Here is a 14,397-nt window from a genome sequence, read left to right on the forward strand (position 1 = left end):
CTGGTGTAGTGACGGGCCATTTTGTGGCACACATACTGTGTTATTTTGCTTTCCCTAGCAGTGTCAGTTACAGGGCTCTGAATGTGGAGGGAGTTCTCCAAAGATGCCAGCACCGAAATCTCTCAAGCAGAATTTCATACACTATCTCTGTGTATTGGACAAAGACTGTAAACCCCTGTGTGCTTGGTTAATGGAACAGCAGGTACCTGCTTAGAGAAGGCAAAGTGAGGGGGGGAACTAATTTTGCCTTTTTGTCTCAGGTTAATGGGCTGCGGACTCGCTTACCAGCACATCTGGGATCTGTTGCTAAGGTCCTGAGACTGAAGAACATGCTAACAGTGAGAGCACAGGCCAATGTGGAGATTCAATTTAATGGTGCCAGTAGTTTGTTTGTCCGTGTGGGCCCGGAGTATCAGAAGCAGCTATGCGGGATGTGTGGGAATTTCAATGGCAATCCCATGGATGATAAGGTCCTGCCCAGCGGGGAGAGAGCCCAGAATGACACACAGTTTGGGAACAAGTGGATTTCCGACACCAGCCCTCCTGGGTATGTTTGTTTATCCCTGGCCACCTTTTCCTACAGAGAGGGAAAATACAAGCATCCTGGCAGAAGCGAGGTTCCTGAAGAGGCTGGAAAATCCAGTTCAGCAAGCTAGGCTTTGGAATTCAGGGCCGCAAGATCGTATCGCACTGACCCTATGCAGTATTAATTCATTTCTTTCTCAGGAGCAGATTTCTAGGCTAGCAGGGACCAGCCTAGGTGACACCATCTACAGATACATAGTTTTTCAAATGTCACCCACTGATTCCTGCTTTGATATCCATGCTGGGAGATGGGACTCAACCCCCCAAGTCCAGTGCAGGTCTCTGGGCTGCTTTGTGCATCCGGCAGACAAGGGAAGGACATGTATACATTAGCATTGTGCAGCATGGTTATTAGAGTAGTGTGTAAGCCCAACCAAGAATGGGGCCTCACTGTACTAAGTGCTGCACAAACTGAAAGAGCTAATAGTCTAACTCAGTGGTCCTCAAACTTTACCCCTCTGCCTGAGAGCCATAGTCAGGAACCAGAGCTGGGACGAGGGACAGATGTGAACAGCAGTAAGTGGATCAGGAACCATGGTCTTAGGCTGGAGTTGGGGCTGGGGCTAGAAGTCAGGAGCTGAATTACAGCTGAGAGCCCAGAGGTGGGGCCCCAGCACAGCTGGGGGCAGCATTGGGCTAGGTGGTATTCCCTCCCAGTCCCCCATTGCAGCTGGACTGGGTCTCACTGCATCCCCCTGATCATTCCTCCATACACCCTTAGCGTGGGGACCACTGGTCTAACTAGAGAAGATGGAGACAGGGCAGAGGAAAAAGGTCAAACACACAAACAGAGAGGAAAGTGTTAGTTCTATAATTCCCTGGGAGTGCAGAGGTGTGTTTAGTTACTTGGGGGTTAGCTAAAATTGAAAGGAAGAGAGTCAGAAAGACAGGGCAGGGGAGGAGAGGAGAGGGGACTGGAGGGGAGGAAAGCAGAGAAACAGAGAGAAGTTCTCACTGAATATGTGACTGCCAAATACATCAACATGCTAGTTCAGGGACTGGCCTGTGCTGCCTGGGCATCCTAATTCCTTAGTGAGATGAGAGGGAAATCTTTGTAATCATTATTCACGTGACTCTTCCAGGTGTACTAACGATACCAGCAACCTCGTGCCTTGTCCAAAATTACACATGTACCAGCAACTGTGTGGAGTCCTAGTGAACCACACGGGACCTTTCTCTGAGTGTCACTGGCACGAGAGCCCAGATCCTTACTACGAGTCCTGTATCTATGACCTTTGTCAGTATGGCCTGGGCAATCGCATGCTGTGCACAGCAATCGAGTCGTACGATGAAATGTGCACCATTGTCGGTGTGAAACTGGTGAACTGGAGACCGATGATGGGATGCAGTAAGTGAATACATCTTTGCTTGTATTGAAAATGGCTATTCTCTGTCAATGAGGCCGGGCCTACATTAGGAGAGAAAATCAACCTAAGATATGCAAGTCCAGCTACATGAATAGTGTAGCTAGAGTTGATGTAACTAACATAGGTCAAATTTCCATGGTGTCCCCACTATGGGAGGTTGACGGGAGAGTTTCTCCCATTGCCTTCCCTAACTCCTCACAACCCAGTGGAGTACTGGAGTCGAAGATGGCACCATCAGTAGTCGATTTAGTGTGTCCTTACTAGGTGCGCCAAATGAAACTCCAGAAGATTGATCTACACAACATCGATCTCCCGCTAAGTGGAGACAAGCCCTGAAACTCCAGCTCTATGGAACTCTCAAAAAAGAGGACACCTGGTGCTGGTCGGTGCTGTGGCAGTGGTAGCTGCTCCTCTCGCACAGGTGGCCAGTCTCAGGAGCCAGCAAACTTGTCCCCATGCATGCCAGGCTTGGGGCTCTGGCTGCCGCCTTGCTGCTGCTGGGGCTCTCATGGTGTGAGGGGATGCTGCATGCTGGGCTCCCGCTTCTGCGCCATACCACCCTGAGATACGCAGCAGTGTGGACTCCAGCAGCGCCACCAACCAGCCGGCAGCCTGGGCTGCTGCGGGACCAGGAGGAGAGAGTGGGGGACCAGAGAGGCTGCTGGCTGGGGCATGAAGTTAAAGGCACCGAGGGGAGAAGTGGCATGGCTATAGAAGGAACCCAGGCATCATGCTTCCCGGAATCCCTTCCTTTCCCCTGCCCACCCCACCAACCACCAGCTCCCACAGTCCTCCCACAGCTGAGACTGGGACCCCCAAATCTCACCCACAGACCCACTGCCCGCCTGCAGGGAAGGAAAGAAGCCAGAAGTTCTAATTCCCAGTTCTAACCCAGTTCCACTGCCCTCCCCCAGAACCAGCCCCCCTCCCAATCCTGCTGCTCTAACCCAGTGCACCCACCCCTCCCCTCGCCCAGAGACAGGTACCCCCCCAGCCCTCCTGCTCCAACCCAATGCCTTGCCCTTCTCTCAGTCAGGCACCCCTGTGCTCTAACCCAGTGCCCCTGCTCTGCCCCAGAACCAGCCACCTTCCCAGCACCCCCGCTCTAACCCAGTGCCCCTGCTCTGCCCCAGAACCAGCCACCTTCCCAGCACCCCCGCTCTAACCCAGTGCCCCTGCTCTGCCCCAGAACCAGCCACCTTCCCAGCACCCCCGCTCTAACCCAGTGCCCTTTCCCTCCCTCAGAGCCAGGGACATAATCTAGCAGGGTGTAGGGTAATGCAGTGTCTCCATGGGAGGAGTCAAACCTGCCCCCCACATCAGATGTGTCCTGGGTCTCACTGGAGTCTTCGCAGCCACATGCTTTTCCTACCAGGCACTGGGGCACATGTGCAAAGCAACTGTTAATGTCTGGGTGCACGGCTCCAAATGTTCAGTTTGATAGGCATGTGCCGCTGCCCCCTCCCTGATTCCCTTTGCAGGGCAAAATCCTGGACATGTTTTGCCATTTAAAAAAGCCGGACAAACAGATTTAACATAGAAAACGAGGACATGTCCAGCAACCCTATACAGGCAGTCCCCGGGTTACGTACAAGATAGGGACTGTAGGTTTGTTCTTAAGTTGAATTTGTATGTAAGTTGGAACTGGTACATATTGTAGGGGAAACTCTAACCAAACATTTCTCCAGAGCTCAGTTTTATTCTCCCACACCTCACTTCCCTCAGTCCTGCAGACCAGGGAGACGTGGAGCGGCTTTTCTCGCCGCGGAGGACGCGGGTGGCGGGACCGTGGCGCATCTCGGCGGTCTGCTGGGGCAGGGGCGCAGCTAGTGCGGGGTTGCCTCACCCCGTTTGTAAGTAGGGATCCGATGTAAGTCGGATCCATGTAACCCGGGGACTGCCTGTAGTTGCTGGATGAGTGTGATGCTGTGTTCTCTAAAGTCAGGGTCCCTACCCACTGCAAACCACAGGCAGCATTTCCACAGTGTGTACATGCAACACAGCTGTCCCAGCTTCCTCAATAGGGAGAAAGGAATGATGCCAGACTGGGTCAGTCATTCCCATAGGCAAATATGCTTCCTTATCTGATTCCAAGTCCTGTGTTTACTGTCAATGGGAACAGGAAGAGAATGTAGAAGCTGAGACCACAACTGTCCCTTTTCCACTCTAGCTTCTCCATCCATGCCACTTCCCTCCATTTGTTTGGCTGCTATTCGTACGAATGTGACCCTTCTGCCAGGGGAGAGGGCAGCAATCAAGCCAAGTTCGATATCTAGGTTCGTTTTCAACAATACAAGACAGAACTGGCTTAAATCCTCTCCAGTAACCTGGGCGAATCACACTGCTGCCCTGGGTGCTTCTGAGAGGGCAGGCTTCCCCATCCACAAGCACAGAGTCTGAGGCTACGTCTACACTTAGCAAGGCGATTGATCCATGAGGGTCTAATTTAGCAGGTCTAGAGAAGAGCAGCTGAATCAACTGCGGGTCACTTTCTCATTAACTCTGGCACTCCACTGGAACGATACGCAAAGGGGAAGTCAACGGAAGATTTTTTTCCCATTGAGTAATCCACAGTGGAGACTCCATGGGAACCCCATATAGCTGGAGTTACATAAATTAGGTCACCTGTGGCCCGTATTGCAGAGCTGCCCTGAGCATATGAAAGGAGGGAAGAAAATGCCACAGGCAGGAATCTTAATCATAAAAGTGTAAGCAGGATGCCCACCCCAGAGTGTGCAGGCAGGGCCATCCACCTTCTATTCTTGAGCTCTGCTCCCAAAAGTTCCTTTTCTGTGCCCCTCTCTGCTCCCTCATCTTCCCTACTCACAGTGGCTGTCATGAGTCAGTGAGGACCCAGGGACCAGAGGTGCCTCAGTGTGAGTTCACTTCCCACCTGGGGAAGAAGGCATCTTGGTTTTTTGGCTGCCCCTCCTGCCACCATTCTGCTCTGCTGGCCACCTCACCAGCTGCCAGCTGCTCTGCTGCCTGCCCTGCCAGCCACGGTGCTGAACACCATCACCTTCTGCTGCCACCTGGTTCTTTCCTGGGACTTCTACAGGTCCGTTGCTTGAGGCTTCTCCTCAGCTCTTAGTAATTTTCAGTTCTAAGTGGCAGAACTTGACTGCTGAAGCAGGCTTGGCAGAGACGCTGTCCTACAATGAGTGATTTCAGCTCCAGTGAGCACTTAACAGTAAGCCTAATGGAGCTTTACTGTCTTTGCAGGAGGGATGTAACTCTACCTGGGGCTCTGAGAGAGAACCCCCGCCTCCTGGAAGGGACACCTGTCCCCATTCCCACTTATTTTCACAGTGCTCTGTGTCCAAGCCCCTGCCTTAGCACGTTCATTTCATTGAAAGTGACCCATTCAATCAGAACAGGCTCCACACTGTTCTGCTCCCTTTGACTTGCACAATAAGGATGACACCACTGGTAACAATTCACTGCCCCTGCATTCGGTTCTACAGTGATTCTAGAGCCGATCACTTTGGCAACTTTGACTGCTGGATGGCCAGCTAGAGTGGGTGTGTTCATGTAAATACAGTCCGGTTTTGAAGTCTACCCCTCCCCTCAGCTGGCTGTCAGAGGACGGCTCATTTACTTTCAGATGAAAAATGTGGAAAAGACAGGGCTTGCTCACTAGACAGGCTGTTTCTGAAGTGCACACTTGAAATTCATGCACAGGTCTCTCTTGGTTCTTCTAGGTTTCACCTGCCCAGCCAAGAATTACTTTGACTTCTGTGGCCCTGCCTGCCCTGCCACTTGTGCCAACCTCAGTGCTCCCCTGCTCTGCACAAAGCCCTGTGTGGCAGGATGCTTCTGCCGGGAAGGGTATGTTCTGGATGAGGAACGCTGCGTGCCTGTGAGTCAGTGCGGCTGCACGCTGGAGGGGCGGTATCACCAGCTGGGAGAGGAGGTGATCTTGACAGACACCTGCAGCAGGAAATGCAGCTGCCGCCAGCCAGCCCAGCCCATGCAGTGCCAGGATCATGCCTGCGGGGCTCTGGAGACGTGCAGAGTTGTGGATGGCGTCCGAGGTTGCTCCCCTGTGACGTTTGGCACCTGCAGGGTGTTTGGCCACATCCACTACACCACGTTCGACGGAGTCATGTTTGATTACCAAGGAGTTTGCAAATACACCCTGAGCAAGTTCTGTGGGCCCCCCGGGAGCCTCCTGGACTTCACCGTCAGAGCAGAGAATGAGCACAGGGGATCCATCGCGGTGTCCCGGACGCGCCTGGTGGAGCTGGATGTCTACGGGGAGCGTGTCACTATAGCCACGGGACAGTATGGTCAGGTGCAGGTGAGAGCATTTCCCAGATTTGCAGCAATGTATCTCCTCTGTGCTGAACAGAGATGGGGAGGAAAAATAGTTCCAGGGAACTCACGACAGGAAGAAGCCTGAAATATGCTCCTCTTCCATTTAAATGGTGAAGAACCTGTTGCCAAGGTAAGTCAGAGACTGGGGCTTGCTGTAAACATTGTCTTCAGAGCCTCACTTGGAAGGACCAACTGCCCAAGCTGGCCACATCTGCAGTTTGCAAAGAGGATGGAAAATGGCAGAAAATTAAACACCCTAAACTTACAGACCAACCCTAGGGCACAGATGTGATGTGATGTGAAATAGCTAGGGCTGGGGGCTGCCTGTGGGCATGACACTGAATGCATCAGGCTTGGGGAGAGTGGATTAATGCACACATTTGTCTCGCTTTTCCCCCAGGTGAATGGATCCCTGGTCAATCTGCCTCTGGTCCTCGCATCAGGTAAACTCTATGCCTATTTCAGTGGCTCGGCCGCTGTGCTCCAGACAGATTTTGGCCTCTCCGTATCCTATGACTGGTCCCACTCCGTGTCGGTTTCTGTTTCTGAGATCTACTTTGGGTCACTGTGTGGACTTGGTGGGGATTTCAACAGAAACCGAAGTGATGATTTCCAGACCCCACACGGCTCTCTGGTTGCTGATGCTGTCACCTTTGGCAACAGCTGGCGGGATGCCGATTCCCCTTTTCACTGCACGGCCGTCGGGCTCCCAACCTCATGTGACCAGGTCGAACTCGCCCAGTACAGATCGCAGAGCTACTGCGGGATCATCACAGACCCTGCTGGGCCTTTTCAAGGGTGTGACACGCCGGCTGATGCTCAGGCCCACTTGGAGAGCTGCGTGCGGGATGTGTGTGCCACTCGGGGCAGCCGCCAGACCCTGTGCCAAGTGCTCCGCAGTTATGCCCAGCAGTGCCAAAGTGGTAGCATTGCCGTTGAGCCTTGGAGACAGCGGGCTGCGTGTGGTAAGTGGACAAGTCCAAATATATGGACAGCGTTACGTCCAACTCCCTAGTCCTTCCTTGTTTCCTTGGCCTGATCCAAAGTCCATTAAAGTGAAGAGAGTCTTTCCACTGATTTCTGTCAGATTTGGCTCAGGTCCCATTGAATCACAGGAACATGTTGGGCTGACATCCCCGGTTGGTGGGTATTAGAAGCTTGGCGCAAATGCGGCAAGAAATGCTATGTACAGTGCACCTCCCTTTTGGAGGTCAGCTAGCCCAGCATATTTGGAGCATCACTGCTAGAAGCTCACAAGAAGTTGGAGTCCACTGGTGCCCCTAGACCCTACCCTCATTTCCCACCCCCACCCCACTCCCCACTTCTTCCTCCCTACTGTTTGCTCCTCTTCCCCCTTATCCATACAGCAGGAGGGGATAGAAAGGAGCATGTGGCAGGATCCTCAGCGGAGGAGGCAGAGAGGACTTGAGCAGCAGATGGGTGGGGAGGGTGTCAGGGACAAAAAGGAGCACAAAGCAGTTGGAGAGCTCACGGGTGGGCAGAGCAGAGTGGCTGGTGGGCTTTTGGGAGGGGCAGAGAGGAATAGGGTGGTTCTCGGGGCGGACAGGGAGAGGAGCACGTGAGGGGCACCTTGGGGCACAGTGGAGGGCAGCGTGATGGTCCAGGTGCCAATTGCCCTTAACACTTCTAGGGCGTTTCTAACACTTGAGCCCAGCCTGTCCCAATGCAGGAGGCCTGTGCTGCCTATGGCAACTCTACCTCCTGTTTCTGCCACCTGGCTTGTTTGTACAGGGCAAGGGACTGTTATCAGGTTGCTGCGGTGTCAGTGAGATTTTCAAGCTGAAATGAAACAAAGTGGATATGCCATTTGGACAAGTGTGGTGGTCAGAATGGGAATGGAATTAGGATAACCCCTTTGTACTGAGTCCAGGGAACATTAGTTGACTAGTGTTCACACTCGGGTCCTTTCTAACCAACTTGGACTTTGGCCAGTGTTCTCAGATTATGATGCTTGGTTATTCTTAACCAACTAGCCAATTAGCCCGTCATAAAATGGGATTTTGAGGTCTTCTCTCCTGAGCTCTTTCGCTTTGTCTCTCTCTCTCTCTCCTCCTACTGCCTCCCCCACCTCAGCTCTCCTCCGCCTCCTGCCTCTCTCTCCGTCTCTTTCTTTCTCTTCTCCCCCTCTTGCCTCTCACTCTCCCTTTCTCTTCTCCTCCTCCTCTTCCTGCCTCTCCCTCCCCTCTATCTCTCCCCTTCCCCTTTCCCTTCCCCTCCCCCTTCCCTCCCGCCATGGCGCTTGGCTGAGTGCTGCCTGCTCAGCCGGGCTGCCGCGAGGGAGGGGGGCAGGGTGGTGATGTATGTGGCCAGGGGGCGGGGCCATGTACGTCACCGCCCTCCCTTCCCCTTCTACCCCGGAGGAACCCAAACAGCCCCTTGCGCTGTTGGCTCCCCTGGCGGCCCAGCCGAGGGGCGCAGCACTCAGCTGAGTGCCACAGCAGGAGGGGAAGGGAGATGGTGATGTACACGGCCTTGCCCCCTTCCCCTCCCTCCATGGTGGCTCGGCTGAGTGTTGCATGCTGAGCTGGGCTGCTGCGGGGGAGGAGGGATGGGGCGGTGATGTACACAGATAGGAGGCAGGGCTGTCTACGTCACCACTCCTCCTCCCCTCTCCTGCGGTGGCCTGGCTCAGGGGCGCACCACTCAGCGCCACGGCGGGAGGAGGAAGGGGGGGCGATGACGTACACGGCCCCGCCCCCTGGCCGTGTACATCACTGCCCCGCCCTCCTTCCTGTCCCACCGGGGCTCAGCTGAGCAGCGCAGCGCCAGTGCCACTCAACTGGGATGCGGCCAGGGAGCAAGTGGCGGCAAGTGTCCATTTGGGGTCTGGCTGTGGCCAGTGGCTGCACCCCCCCCCTTGCCAGGTCTGCTTCCCACCCCCTCTTCCTGCCGGCCAGCCCCACGGCCCCCCAGTGCTGCTTCCTTCCCCCGTTCCTCTGGGCCCCCCCATCCTTCCCCACAGGCCCCAATCCCCCCCAGCTCTGCTTCCTGCCCCCCTTCCAGCCAGCTTCGCCCCCCCCTTCTCCTCCCTGCATGGTGCCCGGCCCCCCTTCCCCTCCCTCTCCCTCTGTGGTGCGCTGTGCCCCTCAGCTGGGCCCAGCTGAGCAGCGTCCGCTTGCTGCCCCGGGCCCAGCTGAGCGGTGCTCCCGCCGGGGCCCAGCTGAGCAGTGCAGCGTTTGGCTGAACCGCCATGGAGGGCGGGGCACTGACATACAGGGCCAGGGGGCGTGGTCGTGTACATCAGCGTTACAGACTCACAGACAATGGGCCACTATATATATGATTCACCCAGGACCATCTCTGCATGCAGTCACCAGTTCACCCCACCAGGGTAGACACAGCCAGTGTTCTGAATACATCACCTTAGCCATATAAGCATATAGCCATCATGGACGATGTTCATCAGTTATACCAAGGAGCAATCCAAATTGCCAATGTTAATTAGTAAATGCACTGATCATCAACGTGTAGTACTTTTAATTCATTTATTACACTTCTCCTACCTCTCCAAAGAACAAGGCTTTCTGTCTTAAAGGGACTTTCAGGAGGGTGGGCCCTGTGAGTTGAATGATTTGGGGTGACACAAGTTTAAAGTACCAGCAGTAATTGCTTACAGATATTGTTTTAAATCTCTCTCAAGCAAGTTTGCTTGGACTTGTAAAGGAGGCCAGCATGTAGCACTACTCAGTTAGCATCCAAGAGAGGCTCTCTTGCTGTCTCACCACAGAGCACAGACTCAGCAAGTTGACCATCAGTCAAAGAACAGAAGGAGGAAGCCAGTCTTTGAAAATGAAATCTCACTGCTACTTCCTTTCCTCTTACCCCTGGAATAAGGGAGACACCTTTCCACATGCCTACTTCTGAATTCTGCTATGTACATGGGGGTTCAGTCAGCTCTTCACCCTGGAAACAATAAATAATGGGTGCTCAGCACCCCCCAGCAACAGCTGTTCAGCAGCACCACCCTATCAGCCCTTTGGCAGTGTGCCAATGAGCTAATCAGGGCTGCCAGCAAACAGCTGTTGTGCAATGCTGCCAAACATGGTTTGGTGGCTGGAGGATGCCTTGTTGGAGAGTGGAGAACAGCAAGCAGCAGGCCGGTGGGAGCCCAGAGGAAGAGGTGAGGGGGTGGAACCCTGCAGTTTCTATTGGCCATGATTGCTCTCACCTTTCAGCTCCCAGTTACTGTGCTTCTTCCATAAAAATCCAGTAGATGGTGGTGGTGTGTTACACATTTCTTAACACTGCCTGTAGTCGGAGCCTTTCCAGAGTCATTTCATGGAGCCTTTCCCCAGCTATGAATTGGGATCACCCCCTTTTAAGACATTTCTCTGAATTTTCCAGAGTTACACTCTGGTTAGATGCTGGGTGCTGATATCGTGCAACATGCTTTTCAATTCCTATCGCTTCCACAGGGCAATAATTTACAAAGAAACAAACAAAATCCTTCAGCATCTTCTTAATGTTTTCTAAAGCCAGCAGACACAGAGCCAGCTCTAGGCACCAGCAAACCAAGCACATCTCCAGGGGCGGCATTCCGGCCAGCCTTACCGCGGGATGCGGGCCTGCCTGTGGCTGCCCAAGGCAAGGGGCGGGGCGGCGGAGCTGGCGGAGGGGAGCGCTGCAGGGAAGGCACTGGGCAGCACGGAGACAAAGGCGGGGAGGAAAGGGAGACGGGAGCGGGGCCATGCGGCAGGATGCCGGAGCCCAGCCACCCCTACCCCCCGCAGCCTTCCCCTCGGTGGCTGTGCTAGGCAACGACTGAAGTTGGCAGGACACCCGATGCAGCTGCCTGGAGAGTGAGGTCCCAGTGGTGGGCAGGAAGACGGCTCGGGCGGGAGGCCACAAACTGGCATGGGGGCACCACTGCCGCGCTCCGCACACGCCCAGCCCAGCCTGGGCATGAAGCATCTGAACATCTGTGGAGCGGCAGCCGGTGGGGAGAGGCAACCGGGTCGGGGCTGGCATGTAGGCAGGCACAGCGCGCTCCGCTAGCCGCCGTCGGTGTCCTAGGGGGCGCTGCGGCGGACAGCTCAGCCGGGAGGCGGGCGAGCGCTGAGCCCCATCGCTTGTGAGCCGAGCCCATGGGAGGAGCGGGCACGCCCCGCACCTACCCCGACCCCCGATGGCAAACGCCAGCGAGCTCAGGGGCGGGCAGCTGCGCTCCACGGTCTGAGTCGCCTGCCACCGTCCCCGCTCGGACTGCCGCCGCGCCGCTTGTTGTTGATTTCACCCCCTCTTCCCCACCTATCCCCGTCCCTTCGGCCTCTTGTCTAATCAGCGCCAGGAGAGCTCGGGAGACCCTCCTCCTGCTCCGTGCGGAGCGTGGACCCTGGCGCAGCCAGCGCCCCACCCAGCGCTCTGCCTCGCTCCTGCTCCCAGGTGTTTGCCCGGGGCAGCCAGCCAGCTGCGCTACCGCGCCGGCCCCTCAGCACTTCCACAGCACCCCCGGGAGCCACTGGCCGCAGAGTCCCTCGCGGCGGCTGCAGGCGAGCCCTGGCCTGGCGGCTCCTCTCTCTGCTCTTGCAGGGGAGGGGAGCCCGTGGCGCCCTGCTTCACACCGGGGAATGGTGTGTACAGCTGCAGAGAAAGGGGAGTAGGGGGACCCGTGACACTTTCACCTCCCCCCAGGGCGCGCCCATGTTTCCGCACGTGGTGTGAGGAAAGGACGTGAGGATTTGGCGGGGAGCGGGAAAGGAGACGGAGTTCGGTCAGTGGGGGGAGGTGGGAGAGGGGAGCGGACTGGGTCCGGTCTGGAGCAGGGGGAGTCGGGTTTGGCTGGGAGGGAAGAGGGGGCGCAGGGTGGATTAGGTGGGGGAGAGAAGAAGGGCGGACTGAGTCCGGTCACTGAGGGGTCGGGTTTGTCTGGGAGGGGAGAGAAGGTGGAAACTGGGTTCTGTCAGTGGGGGGGAGGTCGGGATGTGCGTGGACAGGGATGTGTATGGAGGGGAGACAGGACGTAGGCTGGGTTTGGCCGGAGGGAGTCAAAGAGCCGCAAGGTGAAAGGGGAGCTTTCCTCCTCAGTGCCTGTCCTCCAGCAGCAGGCCAAGGGGAGGCGGGGCGGCCAAAAAATGTTTTGCGTGGGGCGCAAAAAACTTAGAGCCGGCCTTGAGCAGACATGCTCCATGTGCTCTTGGACTACACCTAATACTTCTCCGATCCCATCTTTCAGGCTTATCATAGCACAGAAGACCTTGCATTGGAAAAATAAGACACATTGCTCCTGAGGAAAGCTGTAATTCGGATTCCCAAGGAAGAGCACAGACTTAGACTCAAAACCTCAGGGTTAGACTGAGTCAGGCCTGCCAGAGTCAGCTAGTCTAGCCCCTGCCGAGGTGCAGGACTTGTTGGGCCTATACCATCTAAGTCAGACAGCCATCCAGCTTCCTTGTGAAACCTCCAGTGAACTAGTATCCTCAGCCTCCCAGGGCAGTCTGTGCCATTGTCCTACTGTTCTTACAAGTAGTAAGCTTTTTTCTGAGATTCAGTCTAAATCTGCCATGCTCTAGTTGGAATCCATTGCACGTTGTCCTGCCTTCTGTGGCAAAGAAAGCAACTTTTCTCCATCTTTTAATGGCAGCCTTTCAAGTATTTAATAGCCAGGATAATGTTGCTCCTTAATCTCCTCGTTTCCAAACTAAGCACAGCCCATTCCTCCAGCCTTTGCTCATATGGGTGTGTTCCATCCCTTGGATCACTTTTGTCGTTAGCCTCTGGATCCTCACCAGTTGCTCTACATTGGCAACCAAAACTTTGTACACTGCTCCAGCTCAGTCCTGGCCAGTGCTGAGTAGTGCAATACTATCCTCTCCTCTGACTGTCTGGCAGTAGCTTAACTTTCTTATTGTACTACCATATTGCAGGGAAATTGGGGTTGGGATAAGACAGTTCCTGTAAGAAATGTAGGAGTGGGAGGGAATGCAGAGGCTCAGGGAAGAGGATTGGGTATGTGGGGGAGGGGGAGCTCAGGCTGGGGGCCTGGGTAATGAGGGGAGATACAGGGGAATTTAAGAGTCAGGGCAGGGGTTGGGCTGTGTGGTGTGTAAGAGTCAGAGCACAGAATAGGGGAGGCTCATGGCAGGGGTCATGGCAGGAAGTTGTAGGGTGTGGGGTCACTCAGGGCAGAGGATTAGGTGGGGGACTCAAGGGTTGACCCAGCTGTCCAATCACCGAGGCTGCTGGATCCCCAGTTCTGGCCAGGGCACAGAGACTGTGCTGCTGGAAATCCAAGCACTGGGGCTAGAGCCTGGGTGTGCTATGGCTGTGCTGCCCAACTGTAGTGACACAAACCATTTCTGTCACTACACTGACAGCATCCACAGCCCCACCACTAGCTGGTTAGCCACTTCCTGGTGCTCTGCACCAAGGTGCAAATATGATCTATGGATATCTGCATCCATATCCAGGATACCCTGGCTTTAAAACACATATCTGCAGATTTGCAGGGTTCTAAATACAAAATTTCTATCTGCATCCACCAGATTCAGCCATGGAGATCTACAGCCTCATCTGCAGATGCAGATATCCATCGATATAAAGTGGATATCCGCGGATTTGTGTGTCTCTGTGCACTGGATGGCTTCATCCTTGCTCGGAAGCTTCAGGGCCCAGTTAGTCTATATAGGATAAACTTAAAAAACAGCAAATGGTCTGGTAGCACTTTATAGACTAACAAAGCACGTAGATGGGATCATGAGCTTTCGTGGGCACAGCCCACTTCTTCAGATCACCGGAATTTTGAGTTTAGGATGAGCAGACCCAAAATAAATAGGGGAGAAGAGACGGGAGGGAAAGAAAAAGATGGAAGGGGGTGGGAAATAAAGAGCAGAGGGTGTCACAGGGTTACTGGTCCCACCAGAGTCTCACTACCACGGCTGCCAAGTGGCCTGAGGTTAATTGTCCTTTTTGTGCCTCTAATTCCATGCCCCTCTGGGGCCAGTATGGGTCTGAGGGAGACCTGGGCCCACCTTCTCTCCAGGTCCTGTCCCAGGGCCCTAAGGCATGTGAGCATGCTCGCACACCTGGCTGGCGGGGCCATTTGCCACAATGCACCAGCCCTCAAGCAGGCTCCTAACTGCCCACCCTGGCTCATTTCCTCAATTCCTTC

General features: G+C 54.9%; 1 protein-coding gene across 1 annotated transcript in view; it reads left to right on the top strand.

The window, feature by feature from the left end:
* The window catches only part of LOC102446821 (IgGFc-binding protein-like), a 66,756-nt gene that overhangs the window by 10,031 nt on the left and 42,328 nt on the right, over window positions 1–14,397 (top strand). Inside the window, exons 9-13 of the mRNA XM_089772726.1 lie at window positions 261–653; window positions 1,630–1,933; window positions 5,654–6,252; window positions 6,670–7,283; window positions 10,466–10,512. Coding sequence (XP_089628852.1) covers window positions 261–653; window positions 1,630–1,933; window positions 5,654–6,252; window positions 6,670–7,283; window positions 10,466–10,512 — 1,957 coding nt within the window. The remainder of the gene's footprint in view (window positions 1–260; window positions 654–1,629; window positions 1,934–5,653; window positions 6,253–6,669; window positions 7,284–10,465; window positions 10,513–14,397) is intronic.

This window comes from Pelodiscus sinensis, chromosome 22, assembly GCF_052426305.1.
Source record: "Pelodiscus sinensis isolate ZL-2025 chromosome 22, ASM5242630v1, whole genome shotgun sequence".
NCBI lineage: Eukaryota > Metazoa > Chordata > Testudines > Trionychidae > Pelodiscus > Pelodiscus sinensis.